This window comes from Apus apus, chromosome 25, assembly GCF_020740795.1.
Source record: "Apus apus isolate bApuApu2 chromosome 25, bApuApu2.pri.cur, whole genome shotgun sequence".
Classification (NCBI taxonomy): Eukaryota; Metazoa; Chordata; class Aves; order Apodiformes; family Apodidae; genus Apus; species Apus apus.
The window spans coordinates 4663699-4686867 of NC_067306.1; the positions used below are offsets into that span (position 1 = coordinate 4663699).

The 23169-nt window shown below is 58.1% G+C and overlaps 1 protein-coding gene across 2 annotated transcripts in view; it reads left to right on the forward strand.

Annotated features, from left to right (window-relative positions):
* SCN4A (sodium voltage-gated channel alpha subunit 4) overlaps positions 1–23169 on the forward strand; it is a 43626-nt gene that overhangs the window by 17349 nt on the left and 3108 nt on the right. For both annotated transcript variants that reach the window (XM_051640280.1, XM_051640279.1), the window contains exons 11-25: positions 371–526; positions 1158–1281; positions 2010–2248; positions 4228–4401; positions 5162–5518; positions 8560–8988; positions 13287–13416; positions 13705–13859; positions 14936–15109; positions 15654–15776; positions 16619–16897; positions 18560–18613; positions 20498–20635; positions 21466–21570; positions 22276–22546. In XM_051640280.1, coding sequence (XP_051496240.1) covers positions 371–526; positions 1158–1281; positions 2010–2248; positions 4228–4401; positions 5162–5518; positions 8560–8988; positions 13287–13416; positions 13705–13859; positions 14936–15109; positions 15654–15776; positions 16619–16897; positions 18560–18613; positions 20498–20635; positions 21466–21570; positions 22276–22546 — 2908 coding nt within the window. The remainder of the gene's footprint in view (positions 1–370; positions 527–1157; positions 1282–2009; positions 2249–4227; positions 4402–5161; positions 5519–8559; positions 8989–13286; positions 13417–13704; positions 13860–14935; positions 15110–15653; positions 15777–16618; positions 16898–18559; positions 18614–20497; positions 20636–21465; positions 21571–22275; positions 22547–23169) is intronic.

Sequence of the window (23169 nt, forward strand, 5' to 3'; positions counted from 1 at the left end):
TTTGGGTTGAAGGGACCTTAAAGATCATCTAGTTCCAATCCCCTGAGCAAGCAGGGACACCTCCCACCAGCCCAGGCTGCTCCAAGCCCCATCCAACCTGCCCTTCAACACTGCCAGGGATGGGGCAGCCACAGCTTCCCTGGGCAACCTGGGCCAGGCTCTCCTCACCCTCACAATAAGCAATTTCTTCCCTCCTCGTTGCTCGTGAGGATCAGAGTTCACCACCCAGGTCCTGCAGCAGCAGCAGGAGTCCCCAAATCCTGCCCAGGAGGGTCCTGGGGCTCCATCCTCCCTCTCCACAGCCCTGCAGCCACCGTGGGAAGGTGCCGCGGGTTGTGGGCAGGGGTGATGGAGACGTGGGTTGGTGCAGTTGCAGGACAGAAGGTCCAGCAGTGGATCCCTGCCCAGCAGCCTGGCCGAGAAGGAGCCTGACTCAGACTTGAACAGTGACCAGGAGAAGGTGCAGGACTGCAACGGGCAGGTGGTGCCCAGGCTGGTGCTGCAGCGCTCGGCCACCATCATCCAGGTACCTGCTGCTCCTGCCTCTGCCACCCCTGGCACAGCATCATGGAGGGCTTGGGTTGGGAAACACCTTCAGGATCAGCCAGTCCAACCCTTCCCCCAGCCCTGCCCAGGCCACCCCTGCCCCATGTCCCTCAGCACCATCTCCAGGGCTTGGAAACCCCTCCAGGGATGGGGACTCCCCCCCTGCCCTGGGCAGCCTGGGCCAGGCCCTGACAACCCTTGCCAGGGAGAAACTGTTCCCAAGCTCCAACCTCAGCCTCCCCTGGCACAACTTGAGGCCGGTTCCTCTGCTCTTGTCACTTGTTCCTGGGGAGCAGAGCCCGACCCCCCTGGCTCCAACCTCCTCTCAGGCAGCTGCAGAGCCAGCAGGTCTCCCCTCACCTCCTTGTCTCCAGGCTGGACACCCCCAGCTCCCCCAGCTGCTCCTCAGAAGCACTTTCAGGAAGCCCACCCCAATAAACCCTGGGGAGGGACCAGCTGGTGCCCAGCTTGCTGTTGGCCAGGTCCTACAAGCCCACCTGCAGCTCCCATGCTGCACCCCAAGGTCTCTCCAGTCCATGTCCTCTCCTCTAAGTGCACCAAGTGTCCTGCAGTGCTCTGCACTCATCCCCTTTGGCCTCCCTTCCTTCTAGTTCAACCCACCCAACGAGCCAGAGAAACCAGACCACAACCACCTCACTGTGGGCAACCAAGATGGGCCAGGCCTGGAGAAGAGGGTGGGAAGTGCCATCAGTGTCATCTCCAACACTGTGGAAGGTAAGTCCTTCTCCAGGCTGGGTAAGGGCTGTGTGTGCCAGTCTTGGCCCAGCTGTTGTGTCTTGGTGGGCTTGGGCTGCTGGGGACACACCAGTGAAAGCAGCTGGTCCACATCTCCAGCCCCATCCAAGGGGTGACTCTGGACCTGGGGTCTCCATACGGGTTTGGTGAGATTCCAGTAAGGTTTGTCATCCCAGCTTGCTTTGGATGATGCCTGGAGACAATACTAGTCCATCTCTTGTGGATGGATGGGATTGCAGTTGAGGACAGTGGTCTCCAGGGTCAACCAAGAGCCACTGAGTGGCTTCCCAAGAGCTCCTGGTTCAGCTGCAGCCCCAGGTTCCACAGACTCAGCAACAACAGGTTTCTCAGCCCTGTCCTCCCTTGGGAATGGGCACCAAACTCTTTGGTCACCCCAGAGCAGGTCTCTCGGGTGTCCCTGCAGTCTTGGTGTGGTGGGGACACCTCCAAATCCTGCCCAGGAGCTGAGAGCTGGGTTGGACCCAGAGTTCCCTGGTGGATCTACTTCTCCAACCCTCTTTAATTTGGAGGGTGAGGTCCAGACCATCACTCTGCCTCCTCCTTTCAGCCCCCATATTAAACTCAGAGATGGTCTAGAGCTGGTTCAGGACCTCAGGAGAGGTCACTTCTAGTGAGTTAGCACTTGCCCCACCCAAGGGAGGCCAGAAGAAGCCTACACTGATGTCATTTTTCTTCCCTGCCCACAGAGCTGGAGGAAGCTCACCAGAAATGTCCACCCTGGTGGTACAAATTTGCCCACACCTTCCTGGTCTGGAACTGCTGCCTTCCATGGGTGAAGCTGAAGGAGTTTGTCAAGTTGGTGGTGATGGACCCTTTTGTGGACCTGGGCATCACCATCTGCATTGTCCTCAACACACTCTTCATGGCAATGGAGCATTATCCCATGACAGAGGAGTTTGAGAACGTGCTGTCTGTGGGGAACCTGGTAGGTGTCCCACCTGCCCTCTTTGGAGCCACAGCAGCTACCCTGCTGGGCAGGTCCCCTCTGCTGCCACTGTGTCACCTGAACATCATGCACACCTGCAAACAGGTCCCAGCTGCTGGGAAAGATCTGCAGGGGTCTGATCCCAGCACCCCTGCCATGGGTTGGTCTCCAGGATGGCTCCAGGTCCAGGGAACTGAGATGGAGGTGGGACCCACTGCCCCTTGCCTCACTTCTGTGGTGGTTTCCATCTTGGTGGTGCCAACGTGGCCACAGCCTGGCAGAGCTGACCTGAGCCAGCTCCTACATTGCCACCCAAGGGCAGGCATGAGCTGCCAGCCCTGGCCAGCAGCCTGGTGTCCTCACCATCTTGGGTGGGCACGTGGCAGAGCAGGAGCCAGCTCAGATGCTGGGAGCAAACAGGTCCCCAGCAAGCAGGAGGCAACAGCATGAAAAGCTCCTGATACTCCTCATAATGACTTTTCCCCATGAAATCACTGCAGGTCTGGGCTGTCCTGATGTCACGGGTGGGTTTAGCAACCAGCCAAGGGTGGACCTCCTTGGAGCTCAGGGTAAATGGCCTTTGCCTGGGTGCAGTCTGTTGGTGGGACAAGTCCAGGAAGCCCCTGGTTGCTCTGGAAAATGCTGCTCAAGGGATGGAGGAGCTTGGGATGGGAGAGCTCAGGATGGGAGACCTCCTTGTCTCCTCTCCTGCCACCTCATCCTGCTCCAGCACCTGGAGGGGCCTTTCCATGCCCAGGCACGGGGGTGACAGGCCACCCCAGGCAGGCAGAGTGACACTTGGCACGTGGTGGCCTTGGCTCCAGTTTCCTTCAGGAAATACAAGGGGATTAATCAACACTTGTTGGGAGCAGGGACATGATCCAGCAGCTTCTGGCTGCGTGTGCAACCCCCTGGCTGGGCTGGGGGGGCTGCTGGGGAAGGGCCAGGGAGGGATGGGGCAGGAGAAGCAGGTTCCTCTGAGCCATGGTCTCCCTCCCACATCTCCTGCTTGTGCCCAAGGTGAAAGCAGGAAGGGCTGCAGGCAGAAAGATCCCAGAATCCAACTGGTTTGGGTTGGAAGGGACCTTCAAGATCATTTATTCCCACCCCCTGCATGGGCAGGGACACCTCCCACCAGCCCAGGCTGCTCCAAGCCCCATCCAACCTGCCCTTCAACACTGCCAGGGATGGGGCAGCCACAGCTTCCCTGGGCAACCTGGGCCAGGCTCTCCCCACCCTCACAGCACAGACTTTCATCCCCCAAGATCTAACCCAAATCCACCCTCCAGCCCCAAAACGCTCCCCCAGATGGGCAGGCTGGGAAGGAAGAGCTGGGACCACCAGGGCAGGAGCAAGAAAAGGACACGTGGGCTGACAGGCCAGGGGACATGTCAGGGAGCAGCCCTTGGGATGCCAGCACAGAAGCTTCACTGCACCACGGAGCCAAGGACCTGGGCATCCCAACTGCAGCCACACCCGGGGCAAAATCTGTCACCAGGTCCCCTCTGCACCTGCCAGGTCATGAAGTGGCATCAAGGATGTCAACTGTCACCTTGCTGCTCCTGCTCCTGGGAATCCTGCTCAGGGCTGTAGTCCTGGGACAAGCAGAAGGTGTAGAAGCTGGATCAGGTTTCCCAGGGCTCAGGGAGGGGCAGGGACATCCCAGTAGCAGCCCAGTTCCCAGTGCTGGGAATCCCAGGGACTCAGCAGCCAGTTCCAGGGGGTCTCTTTGCTAAGGAGACTCTTAATTTTTATTCCCACCTGCCAACCCCCACCTCTGCCAAGTCTCTCCAGCAGCTTTTGGGCCCCAGTACTCCCAGTTTGGCTCCATGAGCCACACTGGGCAGCAGCTGGGGAGCTCCTTCTCAACCAGGGCTGGACCCAGTGGGATGAGAGACTTGAGGAACATCTCAAAGGGAGCTTCTCCCACCTCATGCCAAGGAAGGGCCTTCAAGCTGATGGAACGTTGTTGCCCACAGGTCTTCACGGGGATCTTCACGGCAGAGATGGTCCTGAAGCTCATTGCTCTGGATCCCTACGAGTATTTCCAGCAGGGCTGGAATATCTTTGACAGCTTCATTGTCACCCTGAGCCTGGTGGAGCTGGGTCTGGCCAATGTGCAGGGTCTCTCCGTGCTCCGCTCCTTCCGCTTGGTATGTGTCCTGGGATGGGCTGGGGGGGTTCAGAGGGTCATGGAATTGTTTTGGTTGGAGAAAACCTTGAAGGTGATCAAGTCCAACTGTCAACTCAGCACCACCAAGGCTACCAGTGCATGTAATTGCCACCAGGGTGGAGAACAGCTTGTTCAACCTCCTTTATCAAATCCCAGACTGGTTTGGGTTGGAGGGACCTTAAGGATCATCCAGTCCCACCCCCTGCATGGGCAGGGACACCTCCCACCAGCCCAGGTTGCTCCAAGCCCCATCCAACCTGCCCTTCAACACTGCCAGGGATGGGGCAGCCACAGCTTCCCTGGGCAACCTGGGCCAGGCTCTCACCACCCTCACAGCAAAGAATTCCCTCCTCATGTCTCACCTCAATCTCCCTCTCCCAGTTTCCATCCATCCCCCTCATCCCATCCCTCCCTGCCCTTGTCCCAAGCCCCTCCCCAGCTTTCCTGGAGCCCCTTCAGGCACTGGAAGGTGCTCTGAGGTCTCCCTGGAGCCTTCTTCCTCTATCTCTCTCTCTCCTCCCAACTGTCACCAACCTGTCCCCTGTTAAAGCCAACACTGACAGTCAAGTTAAACTTCTAGGCAAGTCACAGTTGCTTTTTGAGAAGTACTTTGGTGTTTAGTTCCTCCTGGTGTACTAAACCTGCCAGATGAAGGTCTGACCCCAGCTTCACGGCCTCGCTGGCGCCTTGTGGCAATGAAAACCCCAACCAAGTCCTCCTTGTCTCCTTGCTCCTTGTAGCTGAGGGTCTTCAAGCTCGCCAAGTCCTGGCCCACCCTCAACATGCTCATCAAGATCATCGGCAACTCGGTGGGCGCCCTGGGGAACCTGACCTTGGTGTTGGCCATCATTGTCTTCATCTTTGCCGTGGTGGGGATGCAGCTTTTTGGGAAGAGCTACATCGAGTGTGTCTGCAAGATCTCCCAGGACTGCACCCTGCCCCGCTGGCACATGAACGATTTCTTCCACTCCTTCCTCATCGTCTTCCGCATCCTCTGCGGGGAGTGGATCGAGACCATGTGGGACTGCATGGAGGTGGCCGGCCAGACCATGTGCCTGATTGTCTTCATGATGGTCATGGTCATTGGGAACCTGGTGGTGAGTTTTGGAGCTGGGCTTGGCACCTCCAGGGGGAGGTGGGAGGGTGAGGATGAGGAGGGGTGGGGGCAGCTCTGCCCCTGCCTCCGTGGCGGGTGGGCCAGAGCGGCTCGTCTGCAGGGTGATGCTGGTGGGTCTTGCTGGAGGAGCACAGGGAAAGGGCTTGACCTCCCTCCTGGAGACCCAGCAGACACGTGCTGTGTGCTGAGCCCCGGGCAAAGCAGGGTGAGATGGGGTTGCTGAGGGACCTTCAGCTGAAACCAGGTCAGGAACAGGAGAAGAAACCGAGGCATGGAAACCTCAACCTGAGGGCTCATCTTCAAGCTGCCCTTTTTTCTCCATGAGGTTTCCCAGCCTTTTTTTTTTCCTTGTATCCCACCTTCATCCTTCCCCTGCAACCAGGGATGGAGCCAGTGGCACACCCAGCTCACCCCAGGGCTGCCCCTTTGCTCCCAGGAGCTTTGAAGAGCAGAACCCCTAGAAGGTTCCTGCAGCCCCCCAGCATCCCCGTGGTGGTCCAGGTGACACCTCAGGGCTGCAAGACCCCTCTGGAGCCCCTGGGCACTATCAGCCCCCCTTGCCTGTCCCTTGCCTTCCCTGCCAACCCGAGCTGCTGGCTGCAGGTCTGCAAGTTCCAGGCGAGCCTGAAATCCTTTCTAAACTTGGTCACCCTCTTGCTGGCAGCTTTGGAGCTTGTTTTCCAGGCTGCTGGGACCTGCTCTCCCTTCTTAAGGAGCAAGGCAGGGGTGGGAAGCACGCTGGGCTTGTGTAAGCCCTTTGGAATTTGCTTTGAAAAACTATCTGGGAGCTGCTGACGCCTGGAAGGGGTGGCTGGGCTGGCAGAGCCCTCCAGAAGGGTGGAAGAAGCTCTGAGGAGAAACCCAGAGCACCCCACGGCTCGGGTGCAGGGGTGGAGGGAGGTTCGGGGTGTCCCACTTGGAAGGGGGAAAAAAATTGGGATTGGAGTGTTGCTTGGTTTCTCCAGCTGGTGCTGGGTGTGGGGGGCTCTGAACTGGCCCCTTGTGGTGGGTTGTGCTGGTTGCAGAGCTCACCTGGGGTCCCCTGGGCTCTGCTGGGTGGTGACCAGGCAGCACCCCGTGGTGAGGAGCAGCCCCATGTCCCCCCCGAGCTGCCCAGCACCCCATCAACCACAGCTTGAGAAGGGCAGCCCCTTCAGTTGGGTTGCAGTGCTGAACCAGGCTGCAAAACACCCAGCTGTGAACAGCAGGAACATCTCCAGAACATCTGCAGGGGGTGCAGGAAGGTGGAGCCTGGGAATCACAGCTGGGACCCTCCCCAGAAAGGGGCTCTGGAAACATCTCCTCTTCTGGAGGCAGTTGTTTGGAGTAGGGAGATCCCACCCGCCCCTCCAGGAGCTTTCCCTGGAGGAGCTATGGGGGCCAGCAGGATCTTCAGCTGGTGGGGGCCAAGATGCAGCCCCCCCTGAGGTCACAGCCCAGCTTTGCAGCTCCTGCTGCTCTCTGGGGGGACCGCAGGGGGTTCGTTTCAAGCGAAGGAGAGAAACCCAGAGCACAGCCACTGAGAGAAACATCTCTGCCCTCTTCATCCTCCTTTGCCAGGCCCTCCCGGCCACGTCTCAGGTATTTCCTACCCCTGGCTCATGTCCCAAGCATCCAGGAGAAGAAGGTGACGCTTGCTTGTCCTTTGTTCATGACCCTTGGAGCATTTCCTTTGGGGTTATTAAGGGAAAAGGGAGGAAGTCAGTCGGGTGACGAGGGAACAGAGTCCTGGCCAAAAAAAAACCCCCCCCACACCCAGAGCCAACAGCAACGAGCGGCTGCAATTGGTGTTGAATTTGACAATTGGGCTGCGGGAAGAGCAGGGATTTATTTAAAGATGTGGTTTAAGTCATGTGGCCTGAGGCCTGGGGAGCAGCAGTGTCCTTGGAGAGCAGTTAATTCCCGGCTCGGATCCGCTGCTGGCACCAGAGGCACGAAGACCAACAGCTGTGGCTGGGCCTGGACCTGCCGTGCTCCAGCAGGGCTGCCCAGGCTGCTGGGAAGGGTCTGTTCCCTCTTCCTGAGCTGCTCCAGGTTCTGGCACGTGGAGAGTCCAGCCCTGCCAGGGGAGGCTGAGCTGGGCTGCAGACACGTTCTGGGCATGGTGCAGCAGGAGGATGAATCCTCATGGAATCCCAGATTGGTTTGGGTGGGAAGGGACCTTAAAGATCATCTGGATCCAACCCCCTGCATGGGCAGGGACACCTCCCACCAGCCCAGGCTGCTCCAAGCCCCATCCAACCTGCCCTTCAACACTGCCAGGGATGGGGCAGCCACAGCTTCCCTGGGCAACCTGGGCCAGGCTCTCACCACCCTCACACTCCAGAATTCCCTCCTCATGTCTCACCTCAATCTCCCTCTCCCAGTTTTCATCCATCCCCCTCATCCCATCCCTCCCTGCCCTTGTCCCAGGCCCCTCCCCAGCTTTCCTGGAGCCCCTTCAGGCACTGGAAGCTGCTCTAAGGTCTCCCTGGAGCCTTCTCTTCTCCAGGCTGAACACCCCAACTCTCCCAGCCTGTCCCCAGAGCAGAGCTGCTCCAGCCCTTGGACCATCTCCATGGCCTCCTCTGGCCTCTTTCCAATAGCTCTGTGTTCTTCTTGTCCTGGGGACCCCAGAGGTGACCACAGCCCTGCAGGGGGGTCTCACCAGCGCAGAGCAGAGGGGGAGACTCCCCTCCCTCAGGAGACATCTGGGGGCAGCAGGAGAGGGCCTGTGCTTGTGCCCATGCAGACCATCATGTTTGCACCCCATGGCCAAGATGAAAATGCTGCCCTCCCTGGTGCAGAGCAGGCCCTGGTGGGGACCTCCCTCCTCCCTGGTGGCAGGTTGGATGGGGCTTGGAGCAACCTGGGCTGGTGGGAGGTGTCCCTGCCCATGCAGGGGGGTGGAACTGGATGATTTTTAAGGTCCTTTCCAACCCAAACCAGCCTGGGATTCTCCACAGCCACGACCGCTCCCTGCCCGAGGGGATGATGTTGGTGCCAGATGTCAGAGCTGATATTCACTCGTGTCCCCACCAGGTGCTGAACCTGTTCCTGGCTCTGCTGCTGAGCTCCTTCAGTGCTGACAGCCTGGCAGCCTCGGACGACGACGGGGAGATGAACAACCTGCAAATCGCCATCGGCAGGATCACCAGGGGCATCCACCTGCTGAGGACCTCCCTCCTCGCCCTGCTCAGGAGGCTCTGCAAGGGCAAGAAGGTGGCCCCGGAGGAAGAGCAAGAGCACAGCAAGAGGGACAACTCCGTGCTCAACCACCTGGACGTTGGCCAGGAGCCCAAGTCGGAGTATCTGGATGGAATCGCCGGCAAAGACCGTTTCTTCATGGATGAGCTGGACCACATGAACTTCATTAACAACCCCAACCTGACAGTGCAGGTCCCCATCGCCTCCGAGGAGTCTGACCTCTATGATGAGACCAGCACCCAGTCTGACACGGAAGATATCAAGGTAAGAAAAGCAGCTGGAGGGGTTTTAACCCCCAAAAAACTGGGGTTGGCACATCCTTGCTGTGCTGCCCAAGGAACAGGACCACAGAGATGATCCCAGGGCTGGAGCAGCTCTGCTCTGGGGACAGGCTGGGAGAGTTGGGGTGTTCAGCCTGGAGAAGAGAAGGCTCCAGGGAGACCTTAGAGCAGCTTCCAGGGCCTGAAGGGGCTCCAGGAAAGCTGGGGAGGGGCTTGGGACAAGGGCAGGGAGGGAGAGGACAAGGGGGGATGGATGAAAACTGGAAGAGGGAGATTGAGGGGAGACATGAGGAGGGAATTCTTTGCTGTGAGGGTGGTGAGAGCCTGGCCCAGGTTGCCCAGGGAAGCTGTGGCTGCCCCATCCCTGGCAGTGTTGAAGGGCAGGTTGGATGGGGCTTGGAGCAGCCTGGGCTGGTGGGAGGTGTCCCTGCCCACGCAGAGGGTTGGAGCTGGATGATCATTAAGGTCCCTCCAACCCAAACTAGTCTGGGATTCCGTTACTGATGCTGGTTTGGTCACTTGTAGCTTTTCCACAATGGGCCAAACTTGGGTTTTTCAACCCAGCATTTCCTGGGGTAAACTAGAGGGGGGGGGGGTTCTGAGGAGGCGTTTGGCCTGTTTTGGGTCAGATTCTGGACTTTTTGCTGACACGAGGTGGACTCGCTGCCCTGCAGGGCTGGTGCAAGGGTCAAAGCCCTCAGCTTGGGGTTAAAGATGTTCCAGAGGGATCTGATGCCAGGAAAAGTGCTGATGGCACTAACATTGGATCTACTGCTAATGCCTCTGAGGGCATCATGGGGGGGATGAAACCAGATGGAGGAGCTTAGCACGAGTGAACATGAACACAGAGCACTTGGGATCCAGAGTGGAGGAGACACCTGATGCTGTGGTGCTGAAGCACTGGGAGGGCTCCTGGGACACTGGTCACCTCGGTGCCCTGAGAGGCTGAGGGGGAGATGTGAGACAAGAAACTTGGGAAGACCCAGGTGGACACAAGAAGGAGGGTGATGGGCTGGTGGGAAATGACTGCTCCATCTGCAGGGTCCTCGCAGCTCCCTGAGGTGATGGACCTGGTTTGGCTTGGGGTGTGCTGCCAAAACAGGGGACAGTCCTGCTATCCTGGTGGTTTTTTAATGATGATGATGATGATTATTGTTTATTGTATGATTTTTGTTGGGAAAAGAAGGTGTTTTCAGCAGTCAGGGCTTCAGGAAGGAGATGGCAGTGGTGGTGGTGGCAGGATGGGACCCACTGCAGACCTGCTGCTAAACTGGGCTCAGGAGGGACAAACCTGCCTGGAGCACCCTGGTGAAGGAGATCACAGACTGGTTTGGGTTGGAAGGGACCTTAAAGCCCATCCAGTCCCACCCCCAGCATGGGCAGGGACACCTCCCACCAGCCCAGGCTGCTCCAAGCCCCATCCAACCTGCCCTTCAACACTGCCAGGGATGGGGCAGCCACAGCTTCCCTGGGCAACCTGGGCCAGGCTCTCACCACCCTCACAGCAAAGAATTTCCTCCTCATGTCTCACCACAATCTCCCTCTTCCAGTTTTCATCCATCCCCCTCATCCCATCCCTCCCTGCCCTTGTCCCAAGCCCCTCCCCAGCTTTCCTGGAGCCCCTTCAGGCACTGGAAGGTGCTCTCAGGTCTCCCTGGAGCCTTCTCTTCTCCAGGCTGAACACCCCAACTCTCCCAGCCTGTCCCCAGAGCAGAGCTGCTCCAGCCCTCTCTGGCTGCTCAGCGTGTGCAGGGAGTAAAAATCCACTCCCAGCCACTAAAAACCAGTTCACCCCATTATGCCTGATGGTTTTGGTGGGGAAATGCTGCCCAAGGTGCAAAGCAGGGGGGTGTGTTAACAGCCCAGCAGTGACCAACGGGCTGGTCCCTCAAATCATCCCAGGAAATCGTCTGTTAATTAGAAATCAAGTGCTAATGAAGAGCTGAGCTGGGCCTCAGGGGAGATTCCTGCTTCACATGCTTCTCATGTAGGGAGAAACTTCTTTGCTGTGAGGGTGGCAGAGCCCTGGGACAGGCTGCCCAGGGAGCTGGTGGAGTCTCCATCCCTGGAGACATTCCCACCCTCCTGGATGTGTTCCTGTGGGATCTGCTCTAGGGGCTCCTGCTCTGGCAGGGCTTGGATGGGTGATCTCCAGGGGTCCCTTCCCACCCCACCACCCTGTGACTCCATGGTTCACATGCTGGTGACCAGCTCCAGGTGGAGCCAAAGCCCAGGGCACCGCCTGGCCGGGGACACCAGCTGCTGAGAGCTGCAAACTGGAGGTTTTTCTCCGGTTTGGCTGCTTGGAAAACACCCAGAAATGCTCCTCAGCTTCCAGAGCAGCTCTTCTCCGAGGCCAAGAGACTCTTCAGGATGACAGGACAGCACAGGGTGGCTCCTCTCCCCGAGCTCTCCTGTGTCTGCCAGTGGATTCCTGGTGGGGCAGCGAGAAGGTGACAGGAGCAGCAGGGCTGGGGTGCTGCGGCCAGGCAGGGCCAGTGCTGGTGCTCAGGGCTCTTCTGGGGGAGCTTCTCCTCATCCCCCACCCTGCCAGGTCTCCTGAGATACCCTGGGCTGTGCATGTCCCCAGGATGTCACTAAGGGGGGCTCACAAGGTGAGTCTGGGTGCTGGCAAGGGTGGGGAAAGCCCTGGGTCTGGGTGGGGACGCCCAGTCCAGGCTGGAGGTGCTTTCCCAGGTGGGATGGACACTGCTCACAGGTGCTGAGAGGGGGTCAAGATCATCCAGGATGGGGTTTGGGGGCCACGTGCTGGGACCAGCACAGTTCTTCTCCCTGTCCCACATTTCTCTGATCTCCAGCCTGCTGGGCTGAGCCCTCCCCACCTCCTGCCTTTGCCAGGCTTGCCCTGGAGGCAGATGGTTCCTGTGTCCTTCCCAGGGTCACAGCTTGGCTGGCTCCACACCAAGGCCTCCTAATCCCCCCGTGTCCCCTCAGTCCTGGCCAAGGGTGGCCCCACTGCTCCTGCAGAGCCACCAACCAGCCCCTTCTGCCACCACTGCCCTTGTGTCCTGCTCCTCAAAGGCCACGTCCTGCGTGTCCCCAGCACACAGCAGATGGGTCCCCAAAGCCCACTGGGGTGGTTGTGGCCCCTGAAGCTCCAGCAGCAGCTCAAATGACCCCAGGGGACCTTCTCTGGCTTGTTGGGGTGGGAGCAGCTCCTTCAGTCCCTACCAAAAGCACCAATGACCTTGGGGGTCGTGATCTCCTTCCCATGCAAGCCAACCCCACCCTGCACTGGAGATTCCCAGGCAACAGCACCTGCTCCCAGGTTGGACAGGCAGGTAGATGTGGGGATCTTCTCCTTTCTCAAGTGCTGCAGGTCTCAGAAAACCAAAAAAAATATACTAAAGGAGGAAAAAAATCCCAGGGCCTTGCCAAGATTTCCCCAGGTTTTCTCTCCTTGCCAGCACCCCTGGGACTTGCTGAGGGGTGTCTGGGAATCAGCCAAGCTGGGCCTTCCTGTGGGATGGAGAGAGGGATTTGGGATGTAGGCGTGAAGCTTGGGTGGACTTCAACATAGGAGCTCTTTGGCATGAGCTGAGCCAGCAGGATTTGGGAGAAGTGCCAGGGTGGCCACCTGGGTTTCTGCAGGACTAAAGGGGGTTTGGCAGAGTGTTCCTTGGGTGGTGGCATGAAGAGGTGGAGGAGGTGAGAGAATGAACCTGGAACAGGTTGCCCAGGGAAGCTGTGGCTGCCCCATCCCTGGCAGTACAAGGGGATGGGAGAGGGACCTCCTGTGGTGGGAGGAAGGTCTGCTCCTCTGAGCCTGGATGCAAAGCTCGTGCCAGCTCATGTACCAATGATCCTTCTGGGTTTGCAGCTCTAGATAATTCAACAGCTTCTCCCTGGGCTGCATGTTTGTGGGAAAGGGGCTCAGAGCAGCCTTCAAGCAACAGGGTCCCAGCAGCTGGGTCCCTCAGTGGGGACAGGAAGAGCTGGAGGCAGCACCAACCCCAGATCATCTCTTCTGCAGGACAACCCAGCCTGGACAATCCCAGCATGGTTTGGGCTGGAAGGGACCTTCAAAGACCACCCAGTCCAACCCCCTTGCAGTGAGCAGGGACATCTTCAACCAGACCAGGTTGCTCAGAGCCCCATCCAACCTCACCTTGAATGTTTCCAGGGATGGGGCATCTACCACCTCTTTGGGCAACCTGGGCCAGGGTTTCACCACCCTCACATTGAAACCATTTCTCCCCGATACCTGATCTAAACTCTCTAATTAATAACAAACTAATGAAACCTCCCCTCCCTCTGCAGCAACCCCTCTCCAGTGACAACGCCTCCTCCCTGTGCAGCACAGTGGACTACAAACCCCCCCAGCCTGAGGAGGAGGAGGTGGCAGAAGAAGCTGAGGAGAGCAACGAGCCTGAGGAGTGTTTCACTGAGGGTGAGGGACCAAGGGGACCTCGGGGAGTGGGCTCTGGAGGGGACACTGCCAACCAGTCCTTGCAGCATAACAACCCCCAGGCTCACTGAGCTCAGCCCAAACTCTCAAATCTTCCCATTGCCACCATGGAGATGATCCCTGTGGGGCTCCTCTCTTCCATGGACATCCTCAAACCCAGCAGGATCCACCCAGGAGGGTTTCAGAAGACAAGAAAAGCACAGACAGTGTCGTGGGGGTGGAAACATCCCTGCCAGGAGGTAACTCACAGCTCTTTGTCCTGTTCCCCAGCCTGTGTGAAGAGGTTTCCCTGCCTCTACGTGGACATCACCACCGAGAAAGGGAGGATCTGGTGGAACATCCGGAAAACCTGCTTCCGCATCGTGGAGCACGACTGGTTTGAGACCTTCATCGTCTTCATGATCCTCCTCAGCAGTGGGGCACTGGTAGGTCCCACCCTTCGCCCTGTCTTGTTTGCTCTCTAGCAGCTCCCCAGCTTGGTGGGTGCCCAGTGAGGTGGGCAGAGCCCAGGCAGGAGGTCTGGGCATCACCTGGTTGTCTCCTCTGCAAAGCATAGACCCACCCAACTGAATCATTTTGGTTGCAAAACACCTTGAAGATCATCAAGTTAACCACCCTTCCCCCAGCCCTGCCCAGGCCACCCCTGCCCCATGTCCCTCAGCACCATCTCCAGGGCTTGGAAACCCCTCCAGGGATGGGGACTCCCCCCTGCCCTGGGCAGCCTGGGCCAGGCCCTGACAACCCTTGCCAGGGAGAAACTGTTCCCAAGCTCCAACCTCAGCCTCCCCTGGCACAACTTGAGGCCGGTTCCTCTGCTCCTGTCACTTGTTCCTGGGGAGCAGAGCCCGACCCCCCTGGCTCCAACCTCCTCTCAGGCAGCTGCAGAGCCAGCAGGTCTCCCCTCACCTCCTTGTCTCCAGGCTGGACACCCCCAGCTCCCTCAGCTGCTCCTCCTCACCCTTGTGCTCCAGCCCCTTCCCCAGCTCCCTTGCCCTTCCCTGGACACGCTCCAGCCCCTCCATGTCCTTCTTGTCCCCAGGGGCCCAGACCTGACCCCAGCATTCCAGGTCTGGCCCCACCAGTGCCAGCACAGGGGATGATCCCTGTCCTGGCCCAGGCTGCCCAGGGCAGTTGTGGAGTCCCCATCCTTGAAGGGATTTCAAAGACACATGGAGGTGGTGCTGAGGGACATGGGTTAGTGGTGGCCTTGGCAGTTCTGGGTTCATGGTTGGACTTGATGATCTCAAAGGTCTTTCCAACCCAAAGAACTCCATCATTCAGTGCAGTTTTGCTGCAGGACAAACACAGCTCTCCACAGCCAACAGGAGCTTGGAAACAAAGAGTCAGACCCCCATGCTGGGCAGGTGCTGCAGGAGGTGGCACCCATAGTCAGGGTGTCAGGCTTTCAAGGGGAGCAGGGACAGTGCAGGGGTGGGTGTCCTGAGCCAGGCAGGGGGTCTAGTGGAAGGATGACTGTCACGTAGCTCCACACCTCTTCCAGGCTTTTGAGGACATCTACATCGAGCAGCGGAAGGTGATCCGCACCGTCCTGGAGTACGCTGACAAGGTCTTCTCCTACATCTTTGTCATTGAGATGTTGCTCAAGTGGGTGGCTTATGGCTTCAAGGTCTACTTCACCAATGCCTGGTGCTGGCTGGATTTCCTCATCGTTGATGTAAGTGTGGTCTGCTGAGCACCTCCAGGGCCTGGGAGCATCAGGGGGCTGGAGGTGGTTGTTGGGGATGATCCCACGCTGCATCTGAAGGGCAAGGGGGTGGCTGTGGGATGGGGGCTCAGACCTTTGCTTCAAATAAAGGTCCTCCACAGGAAGGACCACATCCCTCCCTGGTTGCAGTAAACCCTTTCAAACCCTCTCTGATCTACACTCACGCCAAGAACCAGCCCATGCTCTTCTCCCAGGAGAGATGTGAAGGGACACAGGGTCTCCCAAGTGCTGAGACACAACTGGCTGGTCCAGCAGTGCAGTATTCCTGTGTCCCCATCCCCTCCACCCTCACACCCAAGAGGCAGGGACATCCTCCAGGTGCCTGGTCATCAAGGACTGAATGCCAGTCCCTGTGTCCCAAGACAAGACGATGCCCATTGTCCTGAAGGACTGCTGGGAAGAGAGGGATGGGCAGGAGCTGCTGGGCCATGGCTCAGTTCCTCTCTGTTGGTTCCACCTGAGGTGCTGCTAATCCCTTGGGCTGCTCTTCCAGGTTTCCATTGTCAGCCTGACAGCAAACTGGTTGGGATACTCCGAGCTGGGGGCCATCAAGTCCCTGAGGACACTGAGAGCTCTGAGACCACTGCGTGCCCTGTCCAGATTTGAAGGCATGAGGGTAGGTGCCTCCCCCGGGTGCTGTGGAAGGGGCACCATTCAGCAGTCACATCAGGAACCCAGCCCAGCTGGTTTTTAGCTGCCTCCAGATCAGTGGGACTGGTGCTGAGGTACCTTTGGTCCAGTTTGAGCCCACTTAGGGCTGCTGAGGAGAACAAGGTTGGGGCACGAGGACATGAAGGTCATAACTGGTTGGGGTTGAAAGGGACCTTAAAGGTCATCCAGTCCCGTGGGCAGGGACACCTCCCACTAGAATAACTGAATCATTAAGGTTGGAAAAGACCTTCAAGATCATCAAATCCAACCATAATCCAACTACCACATCTAGAAGCTTCTTGACCACCTCCAGGAATGACAACTCCACCACTTCCCTGGGCAGCCCGTCCCACCAGCCCAGGCTGCTCCAAGCCCCATCCAACCTGCCCTTCAACACTGCCAGGGATGGGGCAGCCACAGCTTCCCTGGGCAACCTGGGCCAGGCTCTCAGATTGGAGGGGGTAGAATCAGCCCAGGCATCCCAGCTGTACCCAACTGGGGGGATATTGGTCTGGCCACCCCACCTAAGGGTGCCAGCTTTGGGGAAGGTGGCATCACTCTGGGCACCCTGCGTCAGCTGGGGTGGGGAAGGTTCTGCTGAAGCATCTCCAGGGCTGGGGTGGCAGGAGAGGACAGGGCTGGGGTCTCACTCTGGCTGCCCTGTGGCTCCTCTGGCAGGAAGTGCCCTGAGGGGTACACGTGCATGAAGGCTGGGAGGAACCCCAACTATGGCTACACCTGTTCCGGTGTCTCACCACAACCCTGCTTCCCTACCCAAGTCCTCCAAGGTCTTTTCTCCCCTCGCAGGTGGTGGTGAACGCCCTGCTGGGGGCCATCCCTTCCATCATGAACGTCCTGCTGGTTTGTCTCATCTTCTGGCTGATCTTCAGCATCATGGGGGTGAATCTCTTCGCGGGGAAGTACTACCGGTGCCTCAACACCACCACGGGGGAGCTCTTTGACATCAGTGTGGTCAACAACAAGAGTGACTGCATGGCCCTCCTCCACACCAACGAGGTCAGATGGGTCAACGTCAAGGTCAACTTCGACAACGTGGGCTTGGGATACCTCTCCTTGCTGCAGGTGGTAGGTAACCAGAGGAGCTGCCACCTCCCCAAGAAGTGCCCTGACCCATAGCAGGGTCAATAAGAGCAGGGCTGAAGCAAGATGCTGTCCTGGTGCCCTGATGGGGTCTCTTGGTTGCTTTGTAGCTCCAAAATTGGTATTTAACCCAAAAAACCCCCACAAGAACCAAGAAGGAAAACTAGCAGATGCTGCACACAGCTCTGGTGTCCTCAGCAGAAGGAAGATACAGACCTGGTGGAGAGGGTCCAGAGGAGGGCACCAAGATGATCCAAGGGCTGGAGCAGCTCTGCTCTGGGGACAGGCTGGGAGAGTTGGGGTGTTCAGCCTGGAGAAGAGAAGGCTCCAGGGAGACCTGAGAGCAGCTTCCAGTGCCTGAAGGGGCTCCAGGAAAGCTGGGGAGGGACTTCTCATCAGAGAAGACAGTGATAGGACCAGGGGTGATGGTTTTAAACTGAGAGAGGGGAGATTGAGGTGAGATATGAGGAAGAAGTTCTTCACTCTGAGGATGGTGAGGAGCTGGGATGGGTTGCCCAGGGAGGCTGTTGATGCCCCAGCCCTGGAGGTTTTTAAGGCCAGGTTGGAGGAGGTTTTGTGCAGCCTGGTCTGGTGGGAGGGTTCCCTGCTCATGGCAGGGGGGTTGGAGATGGATGATCTTTAAGGTCCCTTCCAGCCTCAATGATTCTATGATTAAGATGGGAGGGGAAGGTTCCTGTTACCAGGGACCTGCTGCAGGTGGGTGCAGGTAGCACCAAGCCTGGAGCTGCAAGAAGTCCTCTGCAGAGCACGGATGCCAAGTGAGGAGGGGAGAAACTCTCCTTTCCCCTGGCTGCTGTGGTTGAGTTTTACACAGGGGGGATGACAGCTGGAAAAAGCTGTGGGAGAGTGGGCAACCAGCCCCCTCTGTGTTCCCACCAACCCTTTTGTGTTCCCACCAACCCCTCCGTGTTCCCACCAACCCCTCCGTGCTTCCACCAACCCTCCACAGCTGAACCAGGCCAGCAGAAGGGGAACTGCTCAGCAGAATTTGAATAAAACCCAAGCTGTGGGCCCATCTCTGGGGTGGGCTGGGGCTCCTCCCAGCAGATCCAGGGGAACTGGCAGTTGCAGACTGGGACACGACCCAAAGTGATCAACCAGCTTGAAAAGGCAGCTTCCTCTTCAGGGGGTGGTTCCATCAGGCTCAGAAAACAAGATGTTCAGGCTGTTTGGTTAACAAATCAGCAGCACAGGCCTGTTCTGGTCCCCCCTAAGGCCACCAGGACAGAGGTCCAGCAGGCAGCAGAAGTCATGGCTGTGGAGGTGGCACTTTGGGAGCTGGGGGGTGGTTGGAGAGGTGGCATTTTCCCTGGCATTGGGGAAAATGCACTTTGGTTTGGGGGGGGGGAAAGAGCCAGTTGCTTCTTTTTGCAGCCTTTGTGCTCTGGGGAGTCACTGGTGCCCCAGCAAGGTCCCAGTGTCAGCACCTGCAGGTCTCAGGATTTCTGCAGCCAGGGTGGCTTTCCTTATGGATTCAGCTCATGGTCCCTCTCCTGCCATTCTCATGGGGCAGTTGTAGCTCTGGGCTGGAGAAGTGCCCAGATTCACCCCCAACATACCCCCCAGCACCTTCCTGAGCCCCCAAATTCCTCCCAGTGAATCTGTTCTTCTCTGCTGTCCCCACAGGCGACCTTCAAGGGCTGGATGGACATCATGTATGCTGCCGTGGACTCACGGGAGGTGAGGGGACAAGCAGGGGGGGCTCAGGACCAGCACCAGGTCCCACTGGGTTGGTTCCTCCAGGCAGGTGGGGAGCAGAGTCCTGGGAACAAGGTGCAGCCCAGGGTGGGCTGGAGATGGAGCCCTTGGCCTCAGTGTCCCCTCTGGCTCTGATGCCTGCATCTCACCCGTGGGTTCAGACAGGATATGGGGAGAAACCCCCCCAGATATGCCCCCTGCTGGGGTGCACAGCCTCAAAAAGGGCAACCAGTTGTGTCCCTCTGCCATCCGTGTCATTGTCACCTGCGTCCCAGCTGCAGCCTGGCCCCCACACTGGGGTCCCACCACCCCAGAGCTACAGTAGGGGCTAAGCCAACTCCTCTGGGCTTTGCCTTTGTGGTCCCAAATCCCTGCTCTGCCTCCACAGCTTCAAACCAGAGGGTTTGTCTCCTCCACCCTGAGGTCGTGCCTTTCATGGGCCCTTCCAGCTGGGAGAGCTCATCCCATCTAGAGAAAGTGCCTGGCTGGCCTTGAGCAATAAATGGGATATTCACAGTCCCAGGCTGGTTTGGGTTGGAAGGGACCTTAAAGACCACCTAGATCCAACCCCCTGCATGGGCAGGGACACCTCCCACCAGCCCAGGCTGCTCCAAGCCCCATCCAACCTGCCCTTCAACACTGCCAGGGATGGGGCAGCCACAGCTTCCCTGGGCAGCCTGGGCCAGGCTCTCACCACCCTCACAGGGAAGAATTTCCTCCTCATGTCTCACCTCAATCTCCCTCTCCCAGTTTTCATCCATCCCCCTCATCCCATCCCTCCCTGCCCTTGTCCCAAGCCCCTCCCCAGCTTTCCTGCAGGTCCTGTTTCCTCAAACCAGAGCAGCCAGTGCTTAAACTTCAGGATAAATGGGTTATTTATTTATTTATTTAAAGTGTTTTGAAGAGTTTCCAGCAGAAGCTGCTTCTCCTTTGACGCGTCCCACAACGTGTCCCTGCACCAGCCCTCGTGCCCACACAGCAGGAGGAACTCCCCCAGTTTCTCCAACCAAGGAAACCCACCCGTGCCCCACAGAAGGGGGGTTCCAGCCTCACAGAAGGGGGGTTCCAGCCCCACAGAAAGGGGGTTCCAGCCTCACAGAAAGGGAGTTCCAGCCCCACACACCCACAGCCCTGAAGGTGCTACTTTTGTGGCCTTTTTTTAGCATCAGAGAGAGCTGCCCCAGCTACAGCTGCGGGTGCCCAGCTGAGGAGCTGCTTCCAACCCCCTCTGAAAACAGCTTCACAGGGTGTCAGGGGTGGGAAGGCACCTCTGGAGATCATCCATCCAACCTCCTGCCAGAGCAGGATCCCCTAGAGCAGATCCCACAGGAACAAGTCCAGGTGGGGTGGGAATGTCTCCAGGGATGGAGACTCCACCAGCTCCCTGGGCAGCCTGTCCCAGGGCTCTGCCACCCTCACAGCAAAGAAGTTTGTCCTCATGTTCAGCTTGACCCTCCTGGGCTCCAGTTTGTGCCCAGTGCCCCTTGTCCTGTCCCTGGGCACCACTGGGAAGAGTCTGGCCCCATCCTCCTGCCACCCCCTGGAGATATTGATCAGCACTGAGCAGATCCCCCCTCAGCCTCCTCCTCTCCAGGCTCAACAGCCCCAGCTCTCCCAGCCTTTCCTCACAGGCAGATGCTCCAGCCCCCTCAGCATCTCAGTGCCCTGGGCTGGACTCTCTCCAGCAGCTCCTTGTCCTTCTGGAACTGGGCAGCCCAGAACTGGGCCCAGTTCTCCAGCTGGGGCCTCCCCAGGGCAGAGCAGAGGGGCAGGAGAACCTCCCTGACCTGCTGGCCACACTCTCTGTGCTCAGAACCACACTTTCCACGAAGGGTTGGTCTCACATTTTCCATTTCTCCTGCTTAGATTGAAGAGCAGCCAGTATATGAGATCAACCTCTACATGTACATCTACTTTGTCATCTTCATCATCTTCGGCTCCTTCTTCACCCTGAACCTCTTCATCGGCGTCATCATCGACAACTTCAACCAGCAGAAGAAGAAGATAAGTATTTTCTGGGTCCTGCAGCTCCTGGGGTGATGTTCCAGGATGGAGGAGAGCAACATGGTCATGGGTGAGGGGACCAGGGCCACCACCCCTGGGGCTTGGAGGGACCCCAGGGCTCTTATCCACTAGTGAACACGGAGAGCTGGACAAATGTCACACGGGGGGTGGTGTCCTGGGTGTAGTTATGGAGGACTTCACTTAGGGAAGCAAGGAAGGAGGGAAGGGAGGTTGTGTTCCTCCTGCCCATGCCATGGCACCCACAGGTCTGCACCTCTGATGTCACTTTTATTTTCTTCTCCCACCCCAAGACCCTTTCTCACCATTTTTCCTGTGTCAGGGAGAGGCTCAACTTCTGCTTTTGAGCAAGCAGGACAGGACAGATGGCCCTGGGCTGTTGGGGCATGGGGGGAACACAGAGCATGTGGCTTGGGCTGAGCAAGGTCTGAAGCCTCCTGAGATGCCAGCTCAGTCCCAGCAAGGAGGGGCTGAGCCCTGGCATGGCCTGGGGTTCCCCACTTGCTCAGCAAGGAACATCTCACCTCCATAGGAGGAAACCACAGTGCTGGGGTGAGCACCCATGGGTGCTGGGAGGTGTGGGAGGCAGGAAAGGACCAGCAGGGAGGAAGCAGGTTTCACTGAGTCCAGGCATTGGCCAATGCTTGGTGGAAGAAGCATGGTCAGAGATGATAGAATCATGGAATGGTTTGGGTTGGAAGGGACCTTAAAGATCATCTAGTTCCACTCCCCCCGTGCATGGGCAGGGACACCATGGTAGGGTTTGTAGGAAGAGCTGAGGTGCCGACTAACCGTGGTCATTCTCTTTATACTTTGGAGGCAAAGACATCTTCATGACAGAAGAGCAGAAGAAATACTACAATGCCATGAAGAAGCTGGGCTCCAAGAAGCCCCAGAAGCCCATCCCCAGGCCATCGGTACGTTGGGTTGACCACCCTGGAGTGACTGATCATCTCCTGCAGTGGGGAGGGAGCTCTTCAAGCCACCAAAGAAAATGTGAAGGGTCTCAGGAAAGACAAGGAGCTAAATCCTGTCTCCTCACTGCTCCTCTTCTGGCAGGACCTTGCTGAGAGCTGGGGCTCCAGGGGAGCTTCACCTCAGGCAACTGCTTTGGGGTCTGCCCTTCAGTCCTGGTTCTGCTGGCAGGGACAAGTGGGGGATCCCTTTGGAAGGAACTGGGGGTTTCTCCTAGCTCAGCTCCCAGCTCCTCTCTGGATCGGAGCCAGACTTGGAGAACACTCAGCTCCTAGAGGGACACTGGACCTGCCAATTCATACACAGTTGACCTGGGTTTGGTGTTGACAGCCCTGCTCACGTGAGGCCTTTGCCCATCTGCTCATTTTTGCCCTGGTGCATCACCCAAGGCATGATTAGAAAGCAACTGTCCCCTGAGCCTCCTGGCAGTGGTGTTACCACGTGGGTTTCATCCTGCAAGGTCCTGGGTAACCTCCTCCCACAGCTTCTGGAACCATGGGACCTGCCTACTGGCCACAGCCCTGAGGTTTCCTTCACTCTTTTAAATATGGCTCATTCTTCTTCTTCTGTGTCTTTGGTTTGTGTCTGTCCTGTGTCCCCACCTCATCTCTGGTTCTCCACCATCACCTACATGGCCCTGATGGCAGAACAAGTTCCAAGCAAAGGTGTTTGACTTCGTCACCAAGCAAGTGTTTGACATCACCATCATGATCCTGATTTGCCTCAACATGGTGACCATGATGGTTGAAACAGATGATCAAAGTGAACTCAAAACATCTGTCCTCTACAAGATCAACCTGGTCTTCATCGTCATCTTCACAGGAGAGTGTGTGCTCAAGATGTTTGCCTTGCGCCACTACTACTTCACCATTGGCTGGAACATCTTTGACTTTGTGGTGGTCATCCTCTCCATCTTAGGTGAGTCCTGCTGGTTCCCTCACTTCTTCATTGAGCAGACTTGGGCCAGATGGGGTTTTAAATCAAACATCTGCCCACAGCATGTACCCAGGTGGCCAAGAAGGCCACAGCATCCTGGCTGGTACCAGGCGTGGTGTGGCCAGCAGGAGCAGGGCAGGGATCGTCCCCTGTGCTGGCACTGATGGGGCCAGACCTGGAATGCTGGGGTCAGTTCTGAGCCCGTGGGGACAAGAAGGACATGGAGGGGCTGGAGCGTGTCCAGGGAAGGGCAAGGGAGCTGGGGAAGGGGCTGGAGCACAAGGGTGAGGAGGAGCAGCTGAGGGAGCTGGGGGTGTCCAGCCTGGAGACAAGGAGGTGAGGGGAGACCTGCTGGCTCTGCAGCTGCCTGAGAGGAGGTTGGAGCCAGGGGGGTCGGGCTCTGCTCCCCAGGAACAAGTGACAGGAGCAGAGGAACCGGCCTCAAGTTGTGCCAGGGGAGGCTGAGGTTGGAGCTTGGGAACAGTTTCTCCCTGGCAAGGGTTGTCAGGGCCTGGCCCAGGCTGCCCAGGGCAGGGGGGGAGTCCCCATCCCTGGAGGGGTTTCCAAGCCCTGGAGATGGTGCTGAGGGACATGGGGCAGGGGTG